General features: G+C 34.5%; 1 protein-coding gene across 11 annotated transcripts in view; it reads left to right on the forward strand.

Annotated features, from left to right (window-relative positions):
- CSPP1 (centrosome and spindle pole associated protein 1) overlaps positions 1-20,031 on the forward strand; it is a 155,585-nt gene that overhangs the window by 77,141 nt on the left and 58,413 nt on the right. For all 11 annotated transcript variants that reach the window (XR_006198311.1, XM_042923747.1, XM_042923746.1 and 8 more), the window contains 2 exons: positions 1,074-1,195; positions 1,558-1,636. Coding sequence is in view for 10 of the 11 variants with exons in the window: in XM_042923747.1 (XP_042779681.1) it covers positions 1,074-1,195; positions 1,558-1,636 (201 nt within the window). In the remaining variant the exon portion in view is untranslated. The remainder of the gene's footprint in view (positions 1-1,073; positions 1,196-1,557; positions 1,637-20,031) is intronic.

Genomic DNA, 20,031 nt, shown 5'->3' on the forward strand with positions numbered 1-20,031 from the left:
TTATATAAATCTCTATACAAATTTAAGATTTAATGATGTTGACAGTTTCCTTTCATAGCAGTTTCTTAACTACTTTGTTGACGTATCTGTGCAGTGAGGATAATAAGGTTAGACACACTGAGTGACCAGTAAGTTGTGAAAAATATTCATGACTGGAGAGAACTTTAATGACTTCTTAGCTCTTCAGAATTATTTTGAAGTATACAACAAGGGATAACCTGTTAAGATACACTCAAAAGTAAAACATTCTAGGATGCCCCTTTTTCCCTTTCTGGTCATCTAAATGAATTTGCCTTTTCCAATTTGCCTTTTCCAGTATTGGAAAATATTGCCTTGGTGGAAATAGATATTTGCTAATCAGCAATGAAGTGCTGAGGTAGAGGTTTTTAAAACATTTTAACTTCATGAAATAGAAAACATTATGCCAAGACTTTACTGTTGATATATAAGTTGTTTTTGTTTACATTATGGTTGACTTCCTTTGAAAGAACAATTAAGTTATTTTACAATTAGAAAAATACACCTTTTACCTGCCAGTCAAATGGAACCATTTATAATCCTGTTTTATACCTCTTTGCTTTTTCTTCCTGCACTGTCCTCTCTGTTACTCCAGCAACATGGCTGAAGCATTCTCTTTTCTAGAAAGCCTTACTTATTCTTTCCTCCTTACCCCTATCTGATTTAAATATCCCTGCTCCATGTTCCTACAGCACCTCATGTCTATTTGTATTGTTTCACTTCCATGGTGTGCTTTAATTGTCTGTTTATTTTTGTGTTATTCCTGAGGGACAGGGACCATATTTGTTCAATACTTGCATATACTGACTAATTAGATGTTAATTGATTATTATTCAAAGTTTTTGTCATATAAGTATTGCGCCTTAGATTCTGAAATTTGGTAGTGTATTTGTTGCTTTTTGAATCCTTATTTTTGATGAGATTAAAGCAAGATGGTGGCTTTTCTAAAGCAGCAGTTACATTTTCAATAACATTTTTGCAAAAGAATTATGCCTTGATTTAAAAAACATTGCAGTGAAATATGAGAAAATTTTTCCAATTTTCTTTTGATACAGGATTGCACCTCTGCCTCCTCCTCCCCTGCTACCACCTTTGGCTGCTAATTATCGGACTCCTTATGATGATGCGTACTATTTTTATGGGGCCAGGAATACTTTGGATCCCAGTCTTGCTTATTGTAAGTTATCTATAGGGTAAACATGTTTTCCTAGTGGTTCAGTCAGGAAAATTATTTTTTTTTGTAAGCAAAAATAAATAAGTTGGAAAAGCACAGCTTTACTTAATTCAAATATTACATGTTTATTGACTTAAAAATGTCCTATTTTAAAACTCAACTATATCGCTTAGTTATTTCTTTTTTGTTTAGCTTTAAGAAATAACTATTTTGTGGTTTCTTGCAATGCTCTTTGCTCACTCCTAAGTGAGAAGGAAATACGGAATTTTTTCCTTAGGTGACATTTTTAGTATGTGACTTTTTCTTTATGGATAAAGTGTTAATACACGGGTTCTCTGAAATAAATGTGTTTGTTTTCTTTTAAGATGGTCCGGGAATGATGGGAGGACAGCCTGCAGCTTATGTTAGTGCTCCTGTCACCCAACAGCCAGCACAGCCTATTATGTAAGTTGTTAAAATAATTTCTTTCAAAATTAATTTGTCTTCCATAGAACCTGTATTAATCATTTTTTCTCTTCAGAACAGATGTAACTTTAACTGTCAATTATTGTGTGACCCATACGTTCAAAGTATTGCTTTTAGTCTGTGTTCATGGAAAGTACATTTAAAAAATAAAGAGTAATCTCACTTTCATGTTAGAAAAGTCATTCATACATATTATTGATAAATAAAAATATAAATAGGCATATGCGAAAATTGAAATCACCTAAATCCCACTCATCTAGTGATAGATGTATCTAAATAAGCATTCAGGAAGTCCTTTTATGTACTTGTATAAACATACACACAACATACACCAAAATTATGTTATACACTATAATTATTATTCTGTAACCTGCTTTTAAATTAACAGTATGTCATAAATATCTTTTGCATGTTAGTATACTTTGTAGCATCATTATTTAAAATTAAACTATTTATTTTGAGATAATTATGGATTCCCATGATGGAATTGTAAGAAATAATATAGAGACATCTTGTATACCCTTTGCCCAGTGTCTTCTAATGCTAAGATCTTATAAAACTATGGTATAGTAGCACAGCCCAGATATATGACATTGGGTACTGTCACGATACAGAACACTTCCATCTTCACAAAGATTCATTATAATTACCTTTTATATTATAGCCACATGTAGTTCCTTCCTGCTCCTACTCCTTCCATAGGCACTAGGAACAACTAATCTGGTTTCCATTTCTTTTTAATACTGTTAAAAAATGCTATATAACTCTCAACAATAGCCAAATTACGGAAAGAGCCTAAATGTCCATCAACTGATGAATGGATAAAGAAATTGTGGTTTATATACACAATGGAGTACTACGTGGCAATGAGAAAGAATGAAATATGGCCCTTTGTAGCAACATGGATGGAACTGGAGAGTATTATGCTAAGTGAAATAAGCCATACAGAGAAAGACAGATACCATATGTTTTCACTCTTATGTGGATCCTGAGAAACTTAACAGAAACCCATGGGGGAGGGGAAGAAAAAAAAAAGAGGTTAGAGTGGAAGAGAGCCAAAGCATAAGAGACTCTTAAAAACTGAGAACAAACTGAGGGTTGATGGGGGGTGGGAGGGAGGGGTGGGTGGGCGATGGGTATTGAGGAAGGCACCTTTTGGGATGAGCACTGGGTGTTGCATGAAAACCAATTTGACAATAAATTTCATATATTGAAAAAAATAAAAAAATGTATATATATATTTTAAATGCTGTACAAATGGAATCACATATGTAACCTTTTGGGGTTGACTTTTTATTTTGTTTTTTATTATTTTTATTTTTATTTTTATTTTTATTCATTTTTTGAGAGTGTGTGTGCATGCAAGTGGGTTGGGGCAAAGGGAGAGGAAGAGAATTTTTTTTTTTTTTTTTTTTTTGGTGGGGAGAGAGAGAATCTTAAGCAGGCTACATGCCCATTGTGGAGCCAGATGGATGTGGGACTCCATCTCATGACCCTGAGATCATGACCTGAGCCAAAACTGAGAGTCAGACACTTAGCTGACTAGCCACCCATGTGCCCCAGGGTTGACCTTTTAAAATCAGCATAATTCTCTAGATATTCATCCAGATTGTTGCGTGTATAAATTGTTCTTATTGCTGAGTAACATTTCATGGTATGGATGTACAACAGTTCGTTTAACCCTTTCATCGTTGAAGGACATCTAAGTTAGTATGAATAGAGCTACTATGAATATTTGTGTATAGGTTTTGTGTGAGTGTAGTCTTCACTTCTTTGAGATAATTGGTCAGGAAGGTTGTTGTTGGGTTATATGGTAGTTACAACTTCAGTTTTATAAGAAATTGCCAAACTGTTTTCACGGAGACTGTATTACCATTTTTACATTTGTATTGGCAGTTTATTCAGAATCTGGTTTCTGTATGTCTTTACCAGCACTTGGTGTTGTGACTTTTGTTTATGCTACTTTGGTAAGTGTGTAATGATATATTATTGGAGGTATATATATATATATATATATATATATATATATATATATATATACACACACACACACACACACACACACACACACATATATATAATTTACATTCAAGTTAGCACATGGTGCAACAATGATTTTAGGAGTAGATTCCTTAAGCCCCTTACTCATTTAGCCCATCCCCCCCTCCCACAACCCCTCCAGCAACCCTCTGTTCTCTATATTTAAGAGTCTCTTCTGTTTTGTCCCCCTCCCTGTTTTTATATTATTTTGTTTCCCTTCCCTTATGTTTATCTTTTTTATCTTAGAGCCCTCATATGAGTGAAGTCATAAGATTTTTGTCCTTCTCCAACTGACTAATTTCATTTAGCATAATACCCTCTAGTCCCATCCACGTAGTTACAAATGGTAAGATTTCATTCTTTTTGATTTCCAAGTAATACTCCATTGTATGTATGTATGTATGTATATATGTGTATGTATGTGTATATATATATATATATATATATATATATATATATATGTATGTACCCATCTTTTTTTTTTTTTTTAACATTTATTTATTTTTGAGAGACAGAGACAGAGCATGAGCAGGGGATGGGGAGAGAGAAGGAGACACAGAATCGGAAGCAGGCTCCAGGCTCTGAGCTGTTTGTTAGCACAGAGCCCGATGCACGGCTTGAACTCATGAACTGTGAGACCATGACCTGAGCTGAAATCGGAGGCTCAACCGACTGAGCCACCCAGGCACCCCTATACCACATCTTCTTTATCCATTCATCCATCAATGGACATTTGAGCTCTTTCCATCCTTTGGCTATTGTTGATAGTGCTGCTATAAACATTGGGGTGCATGTGTCTTTTCGAAACAGCATACTTGTATCCTTTGGATAAATACCTAGTAGTGCAATTGCTGGGTCGTAGGGTAGTTCTATTTTTAATTTTTTGAGGAACCTCCATACTGTTTTCCAGAGTGGCCACACCAGTTTGCCTTCCCACCAGCAGTGCAAATGAGAACCTCTTTTTCCGCATCCTCGCCAACATCTGTTGCCTGAGTTGTTAGCTATCCTGACAGGTGTGAGGTGGTATCTCATTGTGGTTTTGATTTGTATTTCCCTGATGATGAATGATGTTGAGCATTTTTTCATGTGTCAGTTGGCCATCTGGTTGTCTTCTTTGGGGAAGTGTCTATTCATGTCTTTTGCCCATTTCTTCACTGGATTATTTGTTTTTTGGGTGTTGAGTTTGATAAGTTCTCTATAGATTTTGGATACTAACCCTTTATCTGATATGTTGTTTGCAAATATCTTCTCCCATTTTGTCGGTTGCCTTTTAGTTTTGTTGACGGTTTCCTTCACTGTGCAGAAGTTTTTTATTTTGATGAGGTCCAATAGTTCATTTTTGCTTTTGTTTCCCTTGTCTCCAGAGACGTGTTGAGTAAGAAGTTGCTGCAGCTGAGGTCAAAGAGGTTTTTGCCTGCTTTCTCTCGAGGATTTTTATGGCTTCCTATCTTTTGTTAGGTCTTTCATTCATTTTGAGTTTATTTTTGTGTATGGTGTAAGAAAGTGGTCCAGGTTCATTTTTCTGCATGTCACTGTCCAGTTTTCCCAGCACCATTTGCTGAAGAGAGTGTCTTTATTTTTTATTTATTTTTTTTTGCATTTGACAATGTTTAATGCTTACTCTTGGTATACATTTTCAGCAAACTAGAATCAAAAGAAAATTTTCTACATCAGTGTACCAATTATCAATTATTTGACTTTCAACTTCAAATCAACTCTTCTTTACCCTGTTTTGTGGTGCTGGAGTTAGTAACCATTTCTTCTTTACCAGCTGCCCCAAGTTTGGCTTCATCAGCACAGGGTGCAGCAGGAACACTGTAAGTTTCCATCTGGTATAATTTTCTTTCAACCTGAAGAACTTTGTTTGGTTTTTCTTATAATGTAGGATTTTTTTGAGATAAATTATCGTAGTTTTATTTGTCTTTATTTTAATTTCATTATGGAAAGATAGTTTTCCTACATATAGAATTGTAGGTTGTTTTCTTTTAGCATTTCAAATTCTACTGTCTGTGTCTATTGTTTTTGTGAAGTATGCAGTCCTCTGAATTCATGGTCTATCTTATTAGATTGTGTCTTTTTCTTTGGCTGCTTTCAAGGTTTTCTCTTTTATTTTTGGTCTTCAATAATTTGACTATGGTACTTCTAGGTGGAGTTTTCTCTTTATCTTTTTAGGGATCACCAAGGCTCTTGAATCTTTAAATTTATGTCTTTACCAAGTTTGGGCAACTTTTGGTCATCATTTTCTCAATTGTTTTTCTGCTCCATTGCCTCTTTCTTCTCCTGATAATCTCATTGCAAGTATTTTACCTCTTTCAGTATTGTCCCACAAACCAATTTTGAGCAAGTCCCTGGCTGTGATTTCGTTTTGACTTTTCTTTTAGGGAGAATTCTTCCATCTTGTCATTTTGGCTAAGTTTCTGTCTTTTGTGTGTTTTGAAAGCTTATTATGTTTCCTGCACCTGAGAGTAATGCTGTATTTAAAAGGGGTCATACACTGTCCAGGGCCTGGCACTTCAAGAAATGTTTCTGGTATATGCTGTATATGCTCTTGGAGTTTTCACTGCTCTTTCCCCCATGTCAATCCTCTGTAGAGCTCCTCCTTGCTTGCAGTGGGAAGTGTTTGGACCTATAACTAGGTGTGCTTTGATTTGGTTGTTAAAATAAGCCTTGCAGCACTTACACATTGTCTCCCTCCAATCTTGAAGATCCTTTTGCTAATCAGTCCTCAGATCGTTCCAAGTGATCTGACCTCAAAACAGCTGTGTTTGAAGAACACGGAAAGCCTAGGGTTCCTCTAAGAGACTGCCTTTATTCCATTGGATATTTGTTCCTGCTTTGTCAAAGATTAGTTGGCCTCAGGTTTGTGGGTCTTGAAGTCTGGGATTGTGATGTCTCCAGCTTTGGTTTTCTTTTTCAAGATTGCTTTGTCTATTTGGGGTCTTTTCTGGTTCCATACAAATTTTAGGATTGTTTGTTCTAGCTCTGTGAAGAATGCTGGTGTTATTTTGATAGGTACTGCATTGAATGTATAGATTGCTTTGGGTAGTATTGACATTTTAACAATATTTGTTCTTCCTATCCAGGAGCATGGAATATTTTTCCATTTTTTTGTGTCTTCCTCAATTTCTTTCATAAGCTTTCTGTAGTTTTCAGTGTATAGAATTTTCACCTCTTTGGTTAGGTTTATTCCTAGGTATTTTATGGTTTTTGGTGGAATTGTAAATGGGATGGATTCCTTGATTTCTCTTTATGTAGCTTCATTATTGGTGTATAGGAATGCAACTTATTTCTGTGCATTGAATTTATGTCCTGCGACTTTGCTGAATTCATGGATCAGTTCTAGCAGTTTTTTGGTGGAACCTTTTGGGTTTTCCATATAGAGTATCATGTCATCTGCAAGGAATGAAAGTTTGACCTCGTGCTGGCTGATTTGGATGCCTTTTATTTCTTTGTGTTGTCTGATTGCTGGGGCTAAGGCTTCCAATACTATGTTGAATAATAGTGGCTAGAGTGGACATCACTGTCTTTTTCCTGAGCTTAGGGGGAAAGCTCTCAGTGTTTCCCCTTTGAGAATGATATTAGTGATGTGTCTTTCATATATGGCTTTTATGATCTCGAGGTATGATCCTTCTGTCCCTACTTTCTTGAGGGTTTTTATCAACAAAGGATGCTGTATTTTGTCAAATGCTTTCTCTGCATCTATTGAGAGGATCATGTGGTTCTTGTCCTTTTTTTTATTGATGTGATGTATCACCTTGATTGTTTTGTGGATATTGAACCAGCCCTGCATGCCAGGTATAAATTCCACTTGGTCGTGGTGAATTATTTTTTTAACATAGTATTGGATCTGGTTGTCTCGTATCTTGTTGAGGATTGTATCATTGGAGTTTTAATTTACATTTCCCCAGTAATGATGATGCTTAACATCTTTTCATGTATTTATTTGCCATCTATAAATCTTTGATGAAATGTTTCTTGATGTGTTTTATACATTTTAAATTGGAGTTTCTTTTTTTAAGTTTATTAATTTTGAGAGAGAGAGAAAGAGAGATGTAGGAGCAGAGAGACGGAGACGGAGAATCCCAAGAGGCTCCACTTTGTCAGCGCAGAGCCTGATGCAGGGCTTGAAGTCACAAACCATGAGATCATGACCTGAACTGAAATCAAGAGTCAGATGCTTAACCTACTGAACCACCCAGATGACCCTGGAGTTTTTTTTTAAACTATTGAGTTTTGAGAGTTCTATATCCTGAATACTAGCTCTTTGTCAGGTATATATATTGTGCAAATATTTTGTCAGTCTAAAGCTTGTCCTCATCCTTTGAGTAGGGTTTTGCATAGAGGAAAAGTTTGGTTCTATTCTATTTATTAGTTTATTTTATTTTTTATTTAATTTATTTTCCAATTTTATTTTAAATTCTAGTTAGTTAACATACAGCAATATTGGTTTCAGGAGAATTCAGTGATTGATTCATCACTTATATACAACACCCAGTGCTCATCATAACAAGTGCCCTCCTAATAGCTATCACCTATCTATCCCATCCCCCACCCAAATCCCTCCATCAACCCTCAGTTTATTCTTTATGTTTCAGAGTCTTTTATGGTTTGTTTCCCTCTCGTTTTTTTCTCCCCACCCCCATATGTTCATCTGTTTTGTCAAATTCCACATATGAGTGAAATCATACGGTATTTGTCTTTCTCTGTCAGACTATTTTGCTTAGTGTAATGCACTCTAGCTCCATCCATATCATTGCAAATGACAAGATTTCACTCTTTTGGATGACTGAGTAATATTCCTGTGTGTGTGTGTGTGTGTGTGTGTGTGTGTGTGTGTGTGTGTGTGTGTACATCTTCTTTATCCATTCAGCAGTTGATGGAGATTTGAGCTCTTTCCATAGTTTGGCCATTGTTGATAATGCTGCTGTAAACATTGAAGTGCATTTACCTGTTCAAATCAGTATTTTTATATCCTGTGGGTAAATACCTAGTAGTGCAATTGCTGGATCATAGGGTAGTTCTATTTTTAACTTTTTGAGGAATCTCCATACTGTTTAATAGAGTGGTTACACCACTTGAGCAAAACTTAAAATTTGATCAAGCCCAATTTATCGGTTTTTCCTTTTATGGATCATATTTTCAGTGTCAAGTCTAGTATTCTTTTTCTGGGTCTCGATCCCAAAGATTTTCTCTTGTTTTTTTCTTTCCCTAATAAATGTTTTGTTGTTCTACACTAAAGTCCGTGATCCATTTTGACTTAATTTTGGATAAGATGTGAGGCTTAGAGTGAAGGTTGGTTTGTTTGTTTGTTTGTTTGTTTGTTTATTTATTTATGCATGCCTATGGGTGTCCAATGGTGCCCAGCATAGTTTGTTAATAAGTGTTTTTCCTGTATTGAATTGCTTTTGCACTTTTGTCAAAATCCATTGGACATATTTGTGTGAGTCTCTTTCTGGGATTCTGTATTCTATTCCATTGATCTGTGTGTCTGTCCGTATGCTGGGAGCATTGATTATTGTAGTGATACAGTAAGTTTTGAAATTGGGGAATTGTGAGTTCTCCAAATTGGTTTTTCTTTACCAGGATTGCTTTGACTATTCTAGGTCATTTGCATTTGAATATAAATTTTAAGGTAAGCCTGTCAGTTTCTGCAAAAAGGCAGTAGAGATTTTGATAGAGATTATATAGAATCCGTAGATCTGTTTAGTATTGTCATCTTAATTTTTTATTGTGGTAAAATACACATAACAAAATTTACCATTTTAAGTGTGTAGTTCAATGCTATTAAATTACATTCATACTGTTGTGCAACCATCATCGCCACCAATTTCTTTTTGTCTTGTAAAACTAATTTTACCTATTAAACAACATCTCTCTCTTCCCCCCTCCTGTCCACTTCTGTCTCTATGATTTTGACTACTTTAGGTACCTCTTAAAAGTCGAATCATACGATATTTGTCTTTTTGTGTCTGGCTTACTTACTATAATGTTTCAAGGATTAATCCATGTTGTAGCATAAAGTCAGAATGTCCTTCCTTTATAAGGCTGAATAATACTTGATGTATGTAGATACCACATTTTGCTTATCCATTCATCAGTGGACACTTTGGTTGCTTTTTATGTTTTTCTGTTGCAAATATGCTGCTATGAACATGGGTGTACAAATATCTCTTCTGGACTCTGCTTTTGGTTCTTTTAAGTATATACCCAGGAATGAAATTGTTGGATCCTATGGTAATTACCCACTGGGTAACCACCATACTGTATCCCACTGCAGCAGTACTATTTTTCATTCTTGTCAACTGTACACAAAGATTCCAATTTCTCCAACTACTCACCAACACTTGTTATTTTTTTCTTTTGTTTTTTTTTTTTGATAATAGCCATCCTAACGGATATGAAGTTTTATCTCCTTGTGATTTTGATTTGTATTTCCTTATAATTACTGATGTTGAGCAAAGTTTCAGTACTTATTGATCATTTGCCTGTCTTTAGAGAAATGTCTCTTGAAGTCCTTAGCTCATTTTTGAATTGGGTGGTTTGTTTTTATGTTGATGAGTTTTACAAGTTCTGTATATATTATGGATATTAACTCCTTTTAAGATAAATGATTTGCAAATATTTTGTCCCATCCTTTATGTTACCTTTTTACTCTGTTGGTAGAATCTAGCAACACTAGAGATGCATGCAAATTTTTAATCTTCATGAAGTTTAATTTGCCAATTTTTTTTTCTTTTATTGACTGTCTTTATTTTTTATTTTTTTATTAAAAAAAATTTTTTTTAACGTTTTATTTCTTTTTGAGACAGAGAGAGACAGAGCATGAATGGGGGAGGGGCAGAGAGAGAGAGAGGGAGACACAGAATCGGAAGCAGGCTCCAGGCTCTGAGTCATCAGCCCAGAGCCCGACGCGGGGCTCGAACTCACGGACCGCGAGATCGTGACCTGAGCTGAAGTCGGACGCTTAACCGACTGAGCCACTCAGGTGCCCCTTATTGACTGTCTTTCAAACACACATCCAGGAAATCATTGCTAAATCCAATGTTGTGAAGCTTTTGCCCTATGTTTTCTTCTAAGAATTTTATGGATTTTTGTCTTAAATTGAAGATTTTGATCCACTTTTGAGTTAACTTAGGTATAAAGTATTATTAAGGGTCCAACTTCATCCTTTGCATGTGGGTATCATTTTGTTAGTGTTCTTGTTGAAAAGACTGTCCTTTTCGTATTTTATGGTCATGGCACCCATGCAAAAATTATTTTACTTCACATGCATAAGTTTAGTTCTGAGGTCTCTATTCATTTATTCTATATGTCTGCTATATGTCAGTACCATGTTGATTTGATTACTGTGGCTTTGTAGTAAGTTTTGAAATCAGGAAGTGTGAGTCCTGTAGCTTATTCTTTTTGAAAAAAATTTTTGACTATTTGGAGTCCCTTGAGATTTCATATAAATTTTGGTAAGGGTTTTTCTATTTTTTTTCTGAAAACACCATTGAAATTTAGATAAGGCTTGCATTGAATCTGTACATCATTTTGGGTAGTCTTAATATCTTAGCAATATTAAGTTTCCTAATCCATCAATAGGGGATGTGTCTCCATTTATGAATATCCTCTTTAATTTCTTTCAGCAGTGTTTTGTAGTTTTCAGTGTATGTACAGGTCTTGCACCACTGTGGTTAACTTAATTCCTGAGTATTCCATTCTGTTTGATGCTATTTTAAGTGGAATTGCTTTTGTAATTTCCTTTCCAGATTGTTCATTGTTGTGTATAGACAAGCACCTGATTTTTGTGCGTTAATTTTGTATCCTGTCATTGCTTAATTTTTGTATGTGTGTGGAACAGATTCTTTTTGTGAGTGTGGAATCTTTTAGGGTTCTCTCTATATAAGATCATATCATCAGTGAAAGAGGTTTACTCCTTACATTCCAATTTGGATGCCTTTTACTTATTTTTCTATCCTAATTGGTCTGGCTAGTACTTCCTGTACTATGTTGAATAAAAGTAGTGAAAGCAGGTGCCTTGTTCCATATCTTAGAGGAAAAGCTTTCAGTTTTTAAAATATGGCATTTATTATGTTAAGGTAGTTTCCTTTTATTTGTAGTTTGAGTATTTTTATCGTGAAAGATTGTTGAATTTTATCAGATTTCTTGCATCAGTTGAGATGATTATGTGTTTTTTGTTGTTATTTGTTGTTTGTTTTTGTTTTTTGGCTTTTTTCTGTTAATGTGGTATATAATATTGATTGATTTTTTTGTATCCTTGTGTTCCAGGAATAAATCCCCTCCTTGGTTGTGGTGTTTAATCCTTTTAGTAGGCTTTTGAATTTGGTTTGCTAGTATTTTGTTGAGGAACTTTACAATAGTGGTCATAAGTGATATTGGTCTGTATTTTTCTTGTAGCATCTTTGTCTGGTGTTGCTATAACAGGGTAATGTTGGCTTCCCAGTATGAGTTAGGGTGTCTTTGCTCTTCAAGTTTTTGGAAAAGTTTGAGAAGGATTGGTGTTAATTTTCCTCCCTCCCTCCCTTCCTTCTGTTTGTTTATTTTTTAGTGAGGGAGAGGGAGATAGAGAATCCTAAGCAGGCTCCACGCTGTCAACATGGAGCCTGACGCAGGGCTCAAACCCACAAACCCATGAGATCATGACCTGAGCCAAAATCAAGAGTCAGATGTTCAGTTGACTGAGCTACCCAGGTGTCCCTGTGTTAGTTTTTCTTTTAAGTGTTTGGTAGAATTCACCATTGAAGCCATCAGGTCCATGGCTTTACTCTGTCACAAAATTTTTTTTTTTTATTTGTTTTAATGTTTATTTATTTTTGAGAGAGAGACAGAGTGCAAGTGTGGGAGGAGCAGAAAGAGAGGGAGACACAGAATCAGAGGCAGACTCTAGCTCTAATAGCTCAGAGCCTGACGCAGGGCTCAAACCCGTAAACTATGTGATCTTGACCTGAGACGAAGTTGGACCCTTAACCAACTGGCACACCTGTCACGAAATTTTTGATTACTGATTAAATTTCCTTACTAGTTAATGGTCTTTTCACAGTTTCTATTTCTTTATGGTTTAGTCTCATATCTTAACAATGTTAGGTTTCCAGTCCATAAATTTGGGATGTCTTTAAAGTTATTTAGGATTCTTTAATTTTGTTCACAATATTTTCTAACTTTTATACTAACTTTTAAACTTCTGTTTAATTTATTCCAAACTATTTAATACTCTTTGGTGTTGTGAATGGAATTGCTCTTAATTTCATTTCCATATTATTTGTGCTAGTGTATAGAAATACAATTGAACTTTTTTATATAGATCTTGTATCCTGCAACTTTGCTGAACTCTTATTTTTAGTGTTTTTAGTGGATTTAAAAAATTTTCTATATGCATGATTATGTCATTGGTAAATATAGTTTTACTTCTTCCTTTGAATTCTTATGCCTTTTATTTCTTTTTCTTGCTTAATTGCCCTAACCAGAACCCTTTGTACAATGTTGAATAGATACTATGAGAATGGACTTCTCTATCTTACTGATCTTAAGTGGAAGGCATTTATTTAGTCTTTAACCATTAAGTATGATGTTGTGAGTTTTTTGTAATTGCCTTTATCAGCTTGAGGAAGTTTCCTTTTATTCTTTCTGATTGTTTTCATCATGAAGTAGTATTTAGCATATGTCAACATATCTTTAAACTGGAAGCTGAATTTTGCCAAATGCTTTTTCTGCATCTTTTGAGGTGCTTCTGTGGTTTTTATTCTTTATTCTTTTAATACGGTGTAGTATATTGATTAGTTTCTTATATTAAATCAACCTTGAATTTCTGTGATGAATCCCACTTGGTCATAAAGCATAATCGTTATTATATGTTACCGGATTATTCAGTTTTTGTTGATTTTTTTTCCTCTGTATTTATGAGTGACATTAGTCTTTGGTTTTGTTTTCTTTTCATGTGTGATTTTGACATCAGGATAGTACTGGCTTAATAGAATTAGTTGGAAGTGTTCCTCCATTTTCTATTACTTTGGAGTTTGTGAAGAATTGTTAATTCTTTCTCTGTGGTAGAATTTACCAAGAAACCAGTTGGCTCTTGTCTTTTCTTTGTGGGTAGTTTTTAAATTACAGTTCAGTGTCATTACTTTTCATCAGTTTATATTAAAATTTTTTTTCTTATGTCTGTTTGGTAGTTTGTATCTTTCTAGGAATTTATGTCCTTGCGATGATCCAATTTGTTGGTATAGTGTTTAAAGTATTCATTCTCTTCCCTTATAGTATTATAATTTTTATAATGTTCCTTCTTTTATTCCTGATTTCAGTACTGTTAGTCTTCTTTTTGTTCTTTTAGCTAAACACATGTCAGTTTCATTGATTTTTATAAAGAATCAACTATTGATTTAGCTGATTTTCTCTTGTGTGCTTCTGGTTTCCATTTATTTCATTTATTTCTGGTTTAATTTTTTTCTTTCATTTTGTTGTGTTCAGTTTGCTCTTAAATTTTCCAGTTTTTGAAGGTGGGAGGTTAGGTTATTGATACGTTGTCTTTCTTTGTATGTATGTATATATACATATATATATTTATATAATATTTATATTATAATATAATTATATAATTATTATATTTATTTATTATTAATTATAATTATATAATTATACAAATTATTATATAAATTATTATATAATTATATAATAATATAATTTATATAATTATAATTATAATAATTATAATTATAATTTATTATTTATTTATTATTTATTATTATATATTTATTATTATATTTATTTATATAATTATTATAATTATTATAATTATAATTTATATTATAATATAATATAAATTATAATATTTATATATATATATATATTTACAACTATAAATTTTCCTCTGAGTACTGTTTTAGCTGAATCCCTGACATTGTATATGTTGTCTTTTATTTTCATTCATCTCAAAGCATTTTCTAATTTCTCTTTTGATTTCTTCCTTGATCTGTTATTTTAGAGTGTGTTAATTTCCGCACAGTTGTGAATTTCCTGAATTTCCTTTCCTAATATATAATTCTCTTGCAGTTGGAGAACATACTTAATATGATTTCTGTCCTTTTAAATTTAGTGAGGCTTATTTTGTGACCCAGCATATAGTCTGTGATGGAGAATGTTCACTTGAGAATTTGAGAAGAATGTGCACTGTCCTGTTAGTGGATCATTCTATCAATGTGTCTTAGATCTAGTTGGCTTGTAGTATTGTTTATTTCCTGTATTTCCTTGTTGATCTTCTGTGCAGTTGTTCACTTGTCCTGTTATTAGAATTGAAGCTTTGAAGTCTCTTATTATTTTTGATTTGTCTGTTTCTGTCTTCAGTTTTGTTAGTTTTTACTTTTAATGTTGAGTCTCTGTAGTTTTGTACATATATGTTTATAATTTTTATGTCTTAATGACAAGTTGACCCTTTTATCAGTATAAAAGATTCCTTTTTGGGTCCAGGAACAATTTTTGATCTAAAATATTTTTTGTCTGTTATAAATGTTGCTATACTTTTGTTCTTTTTTTGGTTAACTTGCATTTTCCATGTCTTACCCTCAATTTATTTGTGTATTTGAATCTAAAGTGTGTCTCTGTGCAGACAACTTATTTTTGCATTCTTCTCTGTCTGCCCCTATTCCCTCCCATCCCCTGACCCACCCTGTTGTGCTAGCCTCTGCCTAAATTTGCATTGCCAATTCTTATTAAGAACCTGTTTGCTATTTTGCCTTTTAAAAAAATACAGAGGGTATTTTTGTTTTTCTGTTCCTCCATTGATTCCTTCTTTTATGTTAAATATTTTATAGCATTCACTTTTAATTCTCTTCCTCTGTTATAATTCTTGTGGGATTTTTGGTGTTTTTGTTACAGATTAAAATTAACACATTAATTAAAAAGAACTGAATTTCGATCAATATCAACTTAATTTAAAATTGTAAAGGGACACCTCGGTAACTTAGTTAAAAGTTTGACTCTTTTTTTTTTTAATTTTGTTATTTGAAAGAGAGAGCGCGAGAGCGTGTGTGCAAGCAGGGGAGAAGGGCAGAGGGAGAGAGAGAGAGAATCTTAAGCAGGCTCCATGCTCAACACAGAGTCCAACAACCCTGGGATCATGACCTGAGCCGAAATCAAGAGTCAGATACTCAACTGACTTAGCCACCCAGGCGCCTTAAGTGTCTGACTCTTGATTGTGGCTCAGGTCGTGATGTGTCATGGCTCAGGTCATGGCTGTGAAATTGAGCCCTGTACTGGGCTCCGTGCTGGACATGGAGCCTGCTTAACATTCATTCTGTCTCTCTCTCTGAATCTCTCTATCACCCCCCCACCCCAACACTCAAGTGCATGTGCACTCTCTCTCAAAACAATGTAAAAAATATTTCTCCAATATAATGCCATTCCTTCCCTTCTCCTTGATGCCACTGTTGTTGTACAAATTACATCTTTATACACTTAAGCCCGTTAACATGGTTTTATAATTATTTCCTTTCCTTTCTTGATCCTTTGTTTCTTTATCTTTTAAGTTAGAGAAGAATAGACTTGCAAATAAAAACATATTTGTAATCTCTTTTATCTTTATGTAATTACTGTTACTGGTGTTCTTTATTTCTTTGTGTTTATTCCAGTTGCTGTCAAGTGTTCCTCAATTCAATCTGAGGTCCTCCATTCAATATTATAGGACATGTCTGTTAGAGATGACTTCTCTGAGTTTTTATTTAATGGCCCAGTCATTTCTGTCAGCATTTTGAATGTGTCATCTCATTGCCTTCTTGTCTTCAAGGTTTCTGATAAGCTCTTAATCTTATTGGAGTTCCCTTGTACGTGATGAATTGTTATTTTCTTGCTGTTTTAAAGAGTCTCTCCTTGTCTTTCGGCATATTGACTATAATGTGTATACATATGGATTTCTGTGCTTTCCTGCTTAGAATCTGATGAGCTACTGGATGTGTTGATTAATATTTTTGATCAAATTTGGGAAATTTTCAGCCAGTGTTCAAACATTCTTTATGTCACTTTGTCTTTTTTCTTTCTGAGACTCGTATACTTGGTATTCTTGATGGTGTCCCACAGGGCCTCTGAGGTTTTGTTCATTTTTATTCAATCTTTTTCTTTCTGTTCCTCAGACTTCATCTCAAGTGACACGTCTTCAAGTTCAGTGAATGTTTCTTCTGCCTGCCTGCTAAAATCTTCTACTAAAATCTCTAGTGACTTTCCACCTCTATAATATCTATTTTTTAATGTTTCTTTTCTTTTCTTTCTTTTCTTTCTTTCTTTCTTTCTTTCTTTCTTTCTTTCTTTCTTTCTTTCTTATTTATTTTTAATTTACATCCAAGTTAGTTAGCATATACTGCAATAGTGATTTCAGGAGTAGATTACAGTGATTGATCCCCTATGTATTACACTCAGTGCTCATCCCAACAAGTTTCAGTGTTTATTTTTGAGAGAGAATGAGTAGAGGAAGGGCAGAGAGAGAGGGGGACAGAGGATTCAAAGCAGGCTCTGCACTGACAGCAGAGAGCCTGATGTGGGACTCGAACTCACAAACCATGAGATCATGACCTGAGCTGAAATTGGATGCTTAACCAACTGAGCAACCCTTTATTTGATTTTTTTTTTAAAATAATTTCTCTCTGTTGATATTCTTTATTTGGTGTAACATTGTTCTTACACTTTCTTTTAATTCTTGAGATATGATTTTCCTTCATTTTTTAAGATATTTGTAATTCATCAAGGTCTTTGTCCACTAAGTCCAACACATGGGATTTCTCAAGGACAGGTTCTACTGACTGATTTCTTTTTCCTATATATGGTCTATACTTCTCTGCTTTTTACTAGTCTCATATACATTTTTTTTGTGTGATTGAAAAGTGGACCTTTAAAAAGATACAATGTGGCAACTGTGGAGATCAGATTTTTTCCTTTCCCTAAGGCTTATTGTTGTTGCTATTTGTTGTTGTGACTCTTTTTCAAGTAATATTGTGAACCAGTTCTGTAAAGTTTATATTGTTATGTGTGACTACTGATTCCTCTCCTGTCTTATTAGCTTAATAGTTAGGTCATGACTGAACAGAGGTTTCCTTAAAGGGCTTAAATTTCCTTAAAGGACTTAAACCTGTAAGACTCTTCGTGGAGTGTTCTGTCTTCATGTTGGTGCATGTTCAGTACCCAAGCAGTTTATACCTCTGCCTTCACTTCCTCCTGGCACAGAACCTCACTGCCAGCCAGAGGTGAGAGATCAGAGTGTTCTCAGAGATTTTCTGGGCATCTTTGTAGTTCTGCATATGCACGAGGCTCTAGATTCACAGGAATATGTTAGTTTTTCAAGCCCCTATGGATATTTTACTCCCCAATTTTTCTCCCCCCCCCCCCCTTTTTCTTTTTGGTCAGCCTTTTGCTTGTTCCAGTGGTTTTGCTGCCTCAGATAACTGTAATGTTGCTGCTGATTGTTTTCTACAAACACTTCATGATAAGGATGTTATATTGAATAAGGTTTGGGTATGTGTTAAATAAAGGCAGGCCTTAAGAATGGAGCTTTTCCAGGGAGCTGCCAGATAGGTCACAAGTGACATTTATGTATAGATTGGCTGTTTGGGGAGCTTCAAATCTGTTCTACACGTCCAGTGGTAGAGGGCTGTTGGTTTTTACAGCTGCCATCTGTGGCAGATTGTTGGATTTTAAGGCTTCAGTAGAGCTAGGCAGAAGTTGAATGGGAAAGGGGAGTTCACATGTCATAAATTCCTGTTCTTAATGAAAGTTTTTATTTTTTAATTTTTTAAGACTCTTCTTGGATTGTTGCAAGACTTTTGTTAATTTTCAGAATTATTAAAAAGTTGATTTTGACCATTGTTAGCAGTGTTTTCAGTACTTCAATGGAGTAGCAAATTTTCAGAGGTTCCTACTTTGCTATTGTGGAAGTCTTTCCCAGTTTTAGAACACTTTTATCTCAGTAAGATTCCTCATGTCCATTTACTGTTAGTCCTGATTCCTGTCCCCAGTGTAGTTGTTTCTTAAGTTGTCTTTTTTCTATTATATTTTTCTGAATGCTATATTACAGAGTGTAAAATTGTTGTATAATAACGGTTAAATAATGAAATGACCTCTTTAATTTTTTGCAAGCCAGTTTCTCATGCACTTATTTATCCCCAAGCATTTTAGTCTAATTAGAAATGGAAGGAACCCGTGCTTCTGTAAACTGTTTTGGTGTGCACCTAATTTGTCTTCTTTCCAATGTCGTATTTCTTTAAGACAGCTTAATTCATAGGTAAAAATGGTACAGCAAAGGGGCTTGTAAGTCTGCCATTCACATCCCCAAACCTGTGTTGACTGATTGATGATTTGTACTTAGAATTTTGATTGTCCTAAATTGGTATATATTTACTAGAACAATAAGTCATAATAATAATAGCAATTTCAGTTTACTGAGTAGTGTATGTTGTCATGTCATGTCATTATATACATTATAGTTTATACCTATCAGTATTTGCAATTGAAGAAATTGAAACTCAGCTATATAAAATGACTTCCTGGAGCGCCTGGGTGGCTCAGTTGGTTAAGTGTCCGACTTTGGCTCAGGTCATGATCTCGCAGTTCATGAATTTGAACCCCATGTTGGGCTCTGTGTTGACAGCTCAGAGCCTGGAGCCTGCTTCAGATTCTGTGTCTCCCTGTCTCTCTGCCCCTCCCCCACTCACACTCTGTCTCTCTCTCTCTCTCAAAAATAAATAAACATTAAAAAAAAATTATAACATGACTTCCCTAAGTCCTCAGTCAATAAGCAGTTTAGGTGGAGACTGAAGTAGCTTTGTTTGGCTTCAAAGCCTCAACTCTTTGCTACAGTTTAGGAAACTAGTCACATTTACACTGTAATGATTTGTGATTACAGCAGAAATTGTAATTATTTTATAAATATATTTATTTTGTGAACCAAAATTTGCCACCTACAAAAGGACTATCTTTTTGTTGAGCAAGGTCTATTAAGGACCATGTTAAAGAAGTTTAGAGTTGAAAAAGATCTTTGGAATTTCTTACGCTATGAAGGTTTCAGAGCGGCTACAAATCTATTGAAATATTGAATGCTTAAATTTTGTGTATATATGTTTCTGCAATAAATGTGGATATCTTTTAATCAAATTCTCAAATTAACTATGATAGGACTCCCTTCCCAAAGATGATGAGATAAAACCGTTGGTAGGTATCCATGGCTATGCTGCAGGCCAAATTATCTCCTGTGACTTTGACAGTGTTATCCACTCCTCCAGTTCTGATATTGGCATTGTCCTCAATAACCACTTTGTCACGCTCATTTCTTATGTGACAATAAATTTAACTACATTGTC

Source organism: Panthera leo, chromosome F2 (assembly GCF_018350215.1).
Source record: "Panthera leo isolate Ple1 chromosome F2, P.leo_Ple1_pat1.1, whole genome shotgun sequence".
Lineage (NCBI taxonomy): Eukaryota > Metazoa > Chordata > Mammalia > Carnivora > Felidae > Panthera > Panthera leo.